Here is a 10840-nt window from a genome sequence, read left to right on the forward strand (position 1 = left end):
AGTTTTCTGCTTATCACTGTATGTAAGAGAGTAATTTTATTTGCTGGACTTAATTAAGAGACAGTATGCGTAATTTAAAGTTACCCTCAGTGCAAAGACGACAATGCCCAATTCACAACAAATGCGGAAAAAGTTGTTTTGTCGAGAAACTTTAACTGAAAAAATTTGTTTTTAAAATTATTTTGATCGGACAAAGTTTTTAAAGGTACCGTTGTGAATTGGGCATTATCATCATCATCATTATGCAAGAAGGTTTCCTTTAAGTTGTGCTCACAGTCTCTTTGCAGAATTAATTGACGTGATTTTCCGTTCACCACGTGTTTGAAGAGTTGCGAGCTTGATTTACAAAGCAACCCTTTAAATCTTTGTCTAGCTGAGTAATAATTAGGGAATATATTAATATTTTCTAAATGAAAATTAGATTATTTTATAAATATCTTTCTTTTTCTTAGCTACATAATTCCCTACTTAACTTTCATAAAAGATTATTTGTCAATTTAAAAAACTTGAATATCTTCATCTTTAGTTGCACAACATTGTAGGATTTTTCTTCGAATTTTTAAATAGTTTTACACAACCTAATCGGATTCTTTAACTAGGCTCAAAATGAGGCTCGGAGGCTGGAGCAGGAGCTGGAGGCTGTAAACGAGGCCAGGGCAAACCAGATTAACGAGACAAGAAAACTTGAGGCCGAACTCTCTTCTTTAAAGTATTTTTTTACGAGCCTAAAAATCTTATACTTTGAACTTCAACATTTATATTATGTAAAAACCTGATTTAACATAATGAAAGCAAACTTATGGCACTAAACTAATTATCTTTTTCCCACCCCATCCCCCCAAAAAATTAAATAATCTTAAATGACATTAAACGAACCAATTATTGTGTCCAACTTAAAAGGTGACCACTGACCAGCCAATGAAAGGGGATTGTAATGTGCAAGATGTTTGGCTATTTGGGAATAGTTCCCAGGAAATTCCCAGAAATTGATTCTGAAGAACTTTTCTCTGGAAATTCCCGAGAATTTCCCCAAATATGGTCGACATTTTCTACGGTTATACTCTAGAATTGGTAAGGATTATGAGAAATTCCTCGGAATGGGTTAAAAGAAATTCCTCAGAATTGGTTACAAGAAATTTCTTGGATTGGGTTACGGTAAACAAACGAAATTTTTCGTGAATAATGGTGTCGTTCAAGAAAAAAACGAACGATGGACAAACAACATAGCTCTTTCAGGGAAATGAAAAAACGATTGTTTATTAAATACGAAAGAAAAAAATAATAACGATTTAAAATCGTTCAAACGAACTTGAAAAACGACCTCTTTTATTGAACTAACAAACGAGTCTATTAACACCTCTCCTGTGTTCTAGAAAGAGCCTAGAGGAGATGGAATGGACAACCTTTGATAAATCTCAAGATTCATCAAGTCAGGGATCACAGATTTCAAGTTTTAAACCTAGAACTGGAAACCAGGTCAGAACTTGAATTCAAAGTAACACCAGTTTCCTATACTTATGCAGGCTGAGCCCTCTTCTTTGCAAGAAAATTTAGGGAAATCAATGAAAAACTTTCGGAAGAATGAAACATGAAAGAAACAACTAGAGGCCTGCATAAAATTGATGATAAGAGTTTACTTCTAATTTCTCATCTGTTTCTGCGTGAACAACATATTGGAAAAATATTTTTTACGTTTTGAGTCCAAAGATGAGATTTTAAAAGCTTAAACCCGAGTAAAACTCGGTCTTTGCGTCTGCTTAGACCCCTGTAAAGATCAAGTCAAAACCCGGGTTTTCGAATGCTTTGAGTTTAGTAAAAACCAACCATCTTGGGGTTTTCTCTCTTTAAGGCTCCAGTCTTCAGGAGCTGCTGATCGTGAATTTCGTAAAATCTTTAATATTTGTACATTTAAAATCTTGGGAATTATTTGTGGTGTCAAAAAAAGATCTTTTAGAGCATTTACTAACCATCCTCGTTTCAATGTGTTGCTACCTAATAAGTAACGAATCAAAAACTAGGATTTAAAAAATGTAATAAAAATGTGTTTAGGATTCTGCTAGTCTCATCCTCGAAGTCTCCGAGGTTAAACGTCTCCTTGAGGCCAGAAATACGCAGGTCCTAGATTTTCCTGTCACGAAAAAAAAACTAAGAAAATCCTAAATTTATGAAATGGTTTAGGATAACTTCTGTACACCTATGCACAAAAACCCACAAGTTTTATCTTTTAGCTTAATATTTTATCAGAAAAATAAATTTAACAAATTAGCAAAAGAATTTTTTTCTTCAGGTTTCGGAGCTAAAATCTGCCAACAAATCTCTCACATCAGATATAATCAACTTAAAGGTATTCTAATTTCTTGTATGGAAAATTATTAGTTTATATTCACGATATTGTACCTGTACCTGTACCTGTACCTATTCTAGAATCTGCTGGATCTGGAAGGTGAAGGCTGTACATTACAAGAAATATCACAACAGAAAGAGATTATTATTGAGAGGGATAAAACTATTGAAAAAATCCAGGTAAGTAAACTTTATAAACGGGGTTACCCACAAAGAATGAGCCTGTAAAGACGATCCCAAAATTAAATTATGTATTCTGCCTTAATTATAGTTATCTATGGCTTATTTCAGGAAAAAACAAGTTTACAGTTTCAGGGAATCATGAATATAAGAAATCAAACAGTTAAATTCCGTACACTCGTCTCTGAAGTGTCATCCTTTGTGGATATTTCTGTATTTCTACATCTGTATATATTATAAACATAGAGAATAGAATATATAATATAGAGGGGAATTTTTGTTGTACTGTTTCTATACTGCAGATGTACTTCACATATTTATGCAATATAACCTTTTGGGCCCTGGAATATCATTTTTATAGAAAATCTAAAATTAATATTAAAAGAAAACCAAATTACGAAATAGGCTGGTTTCCAAATGGACCAATGATCATTTCACATAGACTCTATGCCTTTCACATTACAAACGATGTTTTTCCGTTATAACTATAAATCAAATGATGGTTTTTATTCACCTAATTCATTATAAAGTTTATTTAACAGCTTTAAAAAATTCGAAATTAAAATGAATAGTTTAGGGAACATACTGTATTAATGTACTCTACTGCATATAATTTTTGAACATTTACATGATTTGTACACTTTGAACTCCATTTCAGGCTGAAAGGGACTGAAAAAATTCATACCGAGAGATTCTTTAAATTCCCCTCTAATATATATTCTTTTCTCTATGATTATAAAGTATTGATCTCTATTTGTCTGGTTGTTTTGTTTGGATTGGACATATTTCAATTCATAACTTTTGAACGTCTTGCCACAAATTTTGATTGGGGAACCCATTAAACTCTCCATTTATAGATTCGTATTTCCGATTCACAACGGTACCCTTAAAACATTGAACTTAGTAGTAATCGTTGTTTTCTTGAAAAGTGATTCATTTTGAAAATGTCTCTTATAGTCTGCTGCATGAATCCGCAAGTCACTGTCACAGACAAAGAAACCACAATGAAAAATAATGCGTTTCCTAAATAGAAAAACTAGGATAGCTCATTCGTTCATGACCAGACAAATATTTAAAAAAGTACCGTTTTAAATCCGATATACCACACTTCAAATAAAAGAACACCTAAACCTTCTTTTTACAATTAAAATGTCAATTCTTATCTGTTTATAGAACCGGTTGCGTGAGTGTGAGAAGGAGAAAGGAGAACTGAGAACAGAGCTGGACTTGTTCAAGGAGAACTTCGAGGTGGAGAAGGTTAACTGGTTGGACGAGAAAGAGAAGGTTATCAGGTAGGATAATATGCCAGAGACCAATATCAAGGGTGACCCACGAAACATCAAATGTTAAGTTTTGAAGATTCTTGAATTAACGATCACAAAATAGCATCAACGAACTGTGTTTACCTTTCTTGTAATTTTGAAAGCTTAGAAAAGGGCAGACCACATTTTGAAAATGTTGACAAGGGAAATTTTGAGATTGTTATTTCCAGGGTCATTCGCGTAGCAGCAGGTAGACAACTAATTCCCGCCAATTATTTCTAAAACCAAAGACGATCTTTAAACCATTTAAGTGTCATGTATATTTCATTTATTTAATACTTATTTAACTAATAAATTTACTGTACTAGAGCTAAAATCATTTATTTTGAATAGTCCCTTGATCCCAATATTCATGTGTCAAAAATATATTTATTTTATTGTTTCTTTTTGTTCAGATATCAGAAACAACTGCAGTTGAACTATGTGCAGATGTATAAGAAGAATAAGAGTCTTGAATCCGAGGTACATTATATATAAGGAAATGTGGACACATAAGACACTGCAAGTGTTTATTAGATAATGGCATCAAAAGGATAACATGTGGTCATCTAGGGATTTAATGTGGTCACTAGGGATATAATATGGTCACTAGGGATATATGATGCATGTGGACCCTAAGTGGTTAAATTCAGTCATCATGGTTGAAATGTGGTCACTAGTTATATTATGTGATCACTAGGAATTAGGATGTAGTTATAAATAGGGATATAATATGGTTTTTAGGGATATAACATAATATTTATGGATATTATGGTTAAATATGGTCACTAAGTTATTAAATATATTACGTGTATATTCCAGGTTGACCAGCTGAAGAAAGCACTGGCAGAGACAAGCAGCAACAAGACTTCATCATCCACCAGGAACAGTTTCTTTATTAATTTCTAATGCATTTATTCATTCATTTTTTTGAAGAAAAAAAATTATTTAGACATTTTTTCGTCCCACCATACTTCACTTATTAAAAAAAAATTCTCATATTTTTTTTTCTATCCTGTGCTTTTTTTTAACATTTTATAAAAAAATTGGAATTGAAAATACATATTTAATTTTTTTAAAAAACCAAATTTTGCCGACTTCCTTTTTAACCCTATTCAGGCTGACGTCTGCTTTACCAAAAATAGTCTGGATGGAGGTAAAATAAGGGATTCCGGCAATAGGCATAAAAGCCTCGCTTTAAGCCTAAAGTAAGGGACATGTTAAGTTAAAAAAATGTTAACAATTCTTTATGAGTTCGCTTCAAAAAACTCCGGGGGGTGGGGGGAGTCCCAGCCCCCCCCCCAGCCGGAATAGGGTTAAGATTGAACAAAGTTCAAGTTTAATTTCCAAAGATATACAAAAAATAATTTATCCAAGTCCAAGAATGGTTAATATATTGTGTCCCGCATACAAGTGGTTCCGTTCTTTTTCTATAATATATACAGTTACTATTTTTAATATTTAGTTTTCTTGTGGTTAAAATGAAGTTGTTGGCGCAGCCTTCTTCTTAATCTTTCTTAATACAATTTCCCGTTTTTGTAAATTGAAACTGTTTTCTGTAGATCGAGACTGTTCAGTAAATTCAGCAAGTTTCATGAATCCCAAGGAATTCATTGATTAGAGTTTGTAGTTCGGAGGTCACTTTAGACTTTAGAGGCTGGATTACACAATATTTAGTGGTGTACAATATGCTAAAAACTTCCTCAAATTCCATAAAAATTTGGAAAAGAAAGACGACTTTTAGACTCAAGTTATGACTTCAAATAATCCTATGATTAGATTCCTAAACATATCAACTACATATAAGATTGTTAATTAATGTCGTCCTCATATTGCACAATTTTATAGGTTCCCAATGTAAAGTTTTAAATAGTTTTGTTGGACGTAATTATTATCAACATTTTTAATCAATGGTGCTTTAATGTAATAAAGAAGATAGACACGGGCACAATACCTTTTTATACATTTCAAATATTTTGTTTTTGAACCGAACTGAAGGCTACAGTGAGAACCTAAAACTGAAAAATAAAACGATAAAAATAAAGTAATACTTTAACGTATGTCATGCTGATACAAAACAAATGGTTTTACACTTAACTTATTAAATTGCTGTGTCTAATGTTTATTGGATTAAAGTCATAACTTACGTCTGAAAGTCGTCTTTTTGTTTCTTAGTTTTCTGGTTCTCACTGTAGGTTATTAACTTGTATCTAACTTTGAAACATGTAAGCTAATATTCGGCTTTATAAGAAGATGTTTTAAAAATGTATTGAAAAATATTTAAAAATATCCAATTTTTTTAACTATAATCTCATCTAAACGTAATTTGCCCGCAAACATTTTCCCGAGAACCATCGTTTTTTACATTAAATTAACTTTTAGCATTTTGAATAAGATGAGCAAACTCGTTATTTTATGTTTTTGGAAGCCATTCGTTCAAAACAAATTAAATATTTTTGACCTCAGCATTGGCTTTGAAATATTTGACAAAAAACTCTGGGAAAAACTTAAAACAATAAAAAATTACGTTTAGCACAAACACTCATTTTGTGTATATATATTTGTTTTGGATAGTCATATATTTCCTCTAATTGGTACTATAAGATCGATTCTCTAATAGTCTACAAATTTGTGATAATTTTTTTTCTAGAAAGGTGTGTTAGTCTAAAAATTTTCTGAAGTGAAACGTTCTCTAATTATGTCATTTTAACAAAGGAATCTTGTTTTTCTTTTCGAACTTCACTTGAGTTCCAAAAACTTTAAAAATTTCAAGAGGGTTAAAATAAAGTTAAACAATTGTTCAATCATGTGCCATTAATACACTCAAATAGATACAGATGTTGATGTTAACGTGCTCCTAATACTTAAGGCAACTGTAAGCGTGATCTTCTTTGTATATAAAAAGAAATGTCCAATTTACAATTAAGAGAACTTTCAGTCTTTGTCTGCTGATCAAGAATGCATTAGAAATTCGTGATATTTCTATTTCTATTTATTCTCAATTGTGAAGTCACTTGCGGATTTCTTGCTTCTGAAACATTGTAGAAATTCGAAATCCTGAAAAGTAGATGAATTGTGTTTTAATGTAATTGTATTGCTATATATGTTCTTTGAATAAAGTTGTCAAATATTTGTGTTTAAATTTAAGATACACATTGTAAACTAAGGGAAGATAATGTCGTCTATTTTCTTCCTTTTCATTAATTAAATATTGCAAGGAAATTTTGATTTGCAATCAGGGTTGCAAACGGAAGGTAAAATAAGCGAAATTTTTGTTCCGCCGCAATTTACGCATTCCAATCGCAACTGATAAAAGACGAGCAAATTTCCACATTTTGCACGGAATTTCCTGTTGAACTAAATATTTGGTATTGTGGACAAATTTTTAGGGTTCATTTGAGACATACAAAACGTTTCAACGACGTAAATTTACTAGGTTGGAGCGCAAAGTCGACGTTTGAATCATAAATTTGGGTGGGTACGATTTCAGAATCGGTTTTTTCTAAATTATGAAATAACGGCGACAAAAAATGTTGAGGTTGAGAAAATAAAATTTAACGCTCGAAAATAAGTAATCTTATTTAATTATTAGGTTCTCTAATATCTCAAAATTAATAAAAATTTCTGGAATTTTTATTGAAAAGACGACATTCGAATAAATTGTAGAAATCTGCTAACAAATTCATAGAAAATAAGAAATCAAATATGATGATAAAAACGAAATACTTGATTCTAACATTGATTTATTGACAAATTTCTTTTGAGAAATACAGGGTGTCCCAATAAACATGGGAATTCAGTGACAAATTTAATATCGTCTTTTTAACTAATTCTTTGATTTAGTAAAGTGATACCTACTGAGAAAGCTGTAATCTGTAAGAGCTTTGTCTGCTATGTTCACATTTTGTTTGTTTATGTTTTGACTGCATATGGTTGTACTTAGTAAAACAAGAAAGTTACAGTATACAAATAGAGTAAACTTGTCGGTCTTCACTGTTCATCTTGCGGAGACATTATAGACACATATTTACAGTCTTTTACCCTTTTTATAAAATAAACTTTAGCAGACATAATAATATTATGGCTTTTGAAATTAGGTATTACAATGCTAATTCATAACAAAGACGATATCGGATTCGTTACTGAATTCCCATGTTTTTTGGGACACCCTGTATGTTCCTAAACATCTATTCAGTTTACTATAGAATTTTTACTGTATTTTTCATCGTCGTTATTTAATAATTAAAAAACGAATCTGAAACGTACCCACCCAAATTCATGATTTTAAACGTCGACTTTGCACTCAAACTCAGTAATTATACATTGTGGAAACGTTGTACATGTCTCAAATCAATCCTATAAATTTTGTTCTACAACACTGCATACTCAGTTCAACCACCATACATTGCAGGTCTCCCTTTAATGGAAGGCTTTATCTTATTTTATTGCTAAATTTAAACCGGTGTCCTGGGTTGAGACTGCAGAGAGTCTATCCCTATGTATTTAACCATTTCAACGCAATGTTAGACATTAAAAGCAATGATTTAAAATTGTTAGTTTACATAAATAAATGCACATTTAGTTCTAAAATGTATTATTTAAGAAATTAAGGGGGAAAACGCAAACAAAAGTTATTGAACAACCATTACTTCCTTGAAACATATAGACAATTTCTTATGTGAATAACCTTTCATATTAGTGTCATAATTAATGAAAGTCTCAACACATTGCTTTAGATGTCTAAATTTGTGTGAACACTGGGGAAGGCTCCTCACACATGACACCGTCAAATGGCTTTTGTTGAAACAATATGAAGCTTAATAGCTAAAAGAGTAGTTGTTGAAGCTAAACCAACAATACTTCTCACCATTCAAAAGTTTCAATCTCATATCTCACCAATCATAAATTTCCATCTCAACCCAATCTGGTTAAAAAGTTGTCAACTGCAGAAATATCTATTATTATGCATATATAAAGTGTTAACAAGTTTTGAAGTAAAAAAATGATTACACAAAATTTGAAAAAAAAAATTATTTATCTAATTATTTTTCTCGACGGGCTCCTCTGTGTTCTGCTGTGGGGTAAGCTGATGACGGTAGCGAGGTTTTATTTTCTTTTCTAAAAAAAAAGGTTTTTCGATGTTCATTAGACAATAATCCTTTTAATATCCGGCATTTTGTAAACAAATCCGTGCAGAAAGAATACCACGTAAATTAGATTCTTAAAAAAGGGAATATTCTCTAACAAAGAAAAGAAGTAAAATCCGACTTTCTCCCATAAGTAAATAAAAAATTATAAGTTTAATTGAAAAGTTATAAGTCACGTAAGTTTACTTTGGCGATTTTTTTTTTTTGAATGAAAGCTATTTCCGGATTGAAATAAACCTACACTTTTATTAATTGTAAATACTCCCGTTTAAAAAGATATTTAAAAGCAAGGAAGGAAGAAGAAGTTATAAAAGGGTTTAAGAAATCTTGTTGTTATAACTGGTGGACAACCGTCGTCCCCGACCAATTGAAGTGACAATTTGAAATCGAACATTTATAGATGATAAACAACAACTTTGTTTCACATGATCTTAGTATATTTTACGATCGTTGAAATCATGGAAAATCTATTTGTTTTCCTTGAATAATTGATGGATTGACAAAACAAATATTAGCTAAAAATGTTCAATCTCACGAAGCACCTTATAAAATATTTCGACAAATTATTTGTTTAAAAATATTGTTTGTTCCGTTTTACATCTACGAATTTCCGAAACTTTAATCGTAAATAATGTTTGATACATGATGATAAAACGTTTTCGTTTGCACCATTAAACAGGAGATTTTGAGGAGATATTCATAACTCTTATAATATGACATACTCTAAATTTAATAAAAGGCATTTATAAAATAAATCCTTTTACATCCATCTCTTAATTCTCATCCTTTGCTTGTAACCCTGTAGAAACCAGAAGATGTTAGGTACTTTCCCAAAGGCCTTTTCCCAAGCTGCAACTTCCCAAGGGTATTTTCCCAGGTGGCAACTTCCCAAATGAGCAATTTCCCAAGTGGCAACTTTCCAAATGTACAATTTCCTAAGTAACAATTTCTTTAAAAATTTACTTTATTTTCTTTAAAACAAGTAATAGCCGCAGCGCTCGGCCTCCATTGTAGCCTGAGGCCCCTCAGACACCTAACCTAACCTTAAATATTGACTATATTTTCTTAAATAATGCACTATATTTGCTCGGCCCCCTTGCCAATCCTAGCCTCAGAAGTCTTAACCTAATCGTAAGTAATAATAAGGATCATTTAATACATTTTTACCCTTTAAAGAAAGGGTGCAGGCCGCCAACATGTTCTTGCCATTACTAACAGAGAGAAACTGAAGAATTTTTTTTAATTTGCGTATTTTCTAAAAAAAAAGTTGAGAAATTCTATTAAAAATGTAAAACTTAAATGTTTATTAAATACTTCTTCATGGGGAATGTGCCGTTTTTCCTTCATGGGGAAGTTTCCACTTGGGAAATTGTCATTTTGGAAATTGCACATTTGGGAAGTTGCCTCTCGGGAAATTGCCACTTGGGAAGTTGCCCTTGGGAAAATGCCTTTGGGAAAGTACCTAACCAGAATACAAAGATTATTTACCTGATTTTATCTGTTAAAACCAGAATACATACTTAAGTTACCTGTTTTTACCAGTTTGAACCAGAATACATAGATTGTTTACCTGTTTTTACCAGTTTGAACCAGAATACATAGATTGTTTACCTGTTTTTACCAGTTTAAACCAGAATACATAGATTGTTTACCTGTTTTTACCAGTTTGAACCAGAATACATAGATTACCGTGTTACAGATCAATATGAACAAAACCTGAAAAATGTGAAAAAAATCTGTAAATCCGATCAATTATCAATTATCATACAATTGAAATAAACCAACTACAAGACGACATTTTGAGGTTTCTGTTTTACGTAAAAAAAAACTCTTTGTCCTGATTTGAACATCAAGCATATCTGATATTTC

At 31.6% G+C, this 10840-nt stretch overlaps 1 protein-coding gene across 1 annotated transcript; it reads left to right on the forward strand.

The window, feature by feature from the left end:
* Positions 1–419: 419 nt before the first annotated feature.
* On the forward strand, positions 420–6954 carry LOC111715387 (NEDD4-binding protein 3-B). Its single transcript, XM_023490698.1, has 9 exons — positions 420–709; positions 1374–1476; positions 2050–2115; positions 2288–2344; positions 2425–2523; positions 3697–3815; positions 4241–4307; positions 4647–4708; positions 5387–6954. Exons 2-9 carry the CDS (start codon positions 1390–1392, stop codon positions 5439–5441), a joined length of 612 nt encoding a protein of 203 aa, XP_023346466.1. The 5' UTR covers positions 420–709; positions 1374–1389; the 3' UTR covers positions 5442–6954.
* Positions 6955–10840: the final 3886 nt, after the last annotated feature.

This window comes from Eurytemora carolleeae, unplaced genomic scaffold (genome assembly GCF_000591075.1).
Source record: "Eurytemora carolleeae unplaced genomic scaffold, Eaff_2.0 scaffold1648, whole genome shotgun sequence".
NCBI lineage: Eukaryota > Metazoa > Arthropoda > Copepoda > Calanoida > Temoridae > Eurytemora > Eurytemora carolleeae.

Coding starts and splice junctions, on each gene's coding strand:
- LOC111715387 (XM_023490698.1), top strand. CDS start 1,390: ATGGAATGGACAACCTTTGATAAATCTCAAGATTCATCAAGTCAGGGA. Junction 1,477..2,049: donor AACCTAGAACTGGAAACCAG/GTCAGAACTTGA, acceptor AAATGTGTTTAG/GATTCTGCTAGTCTCATCCT. Junction 3,816..4,240: donor GAGAAAGAGAAGGTTATCAG/GTAGGATAATAT, acceptor CTTTTTGTTCAG/ATATCAGAAACAACTGCAGT.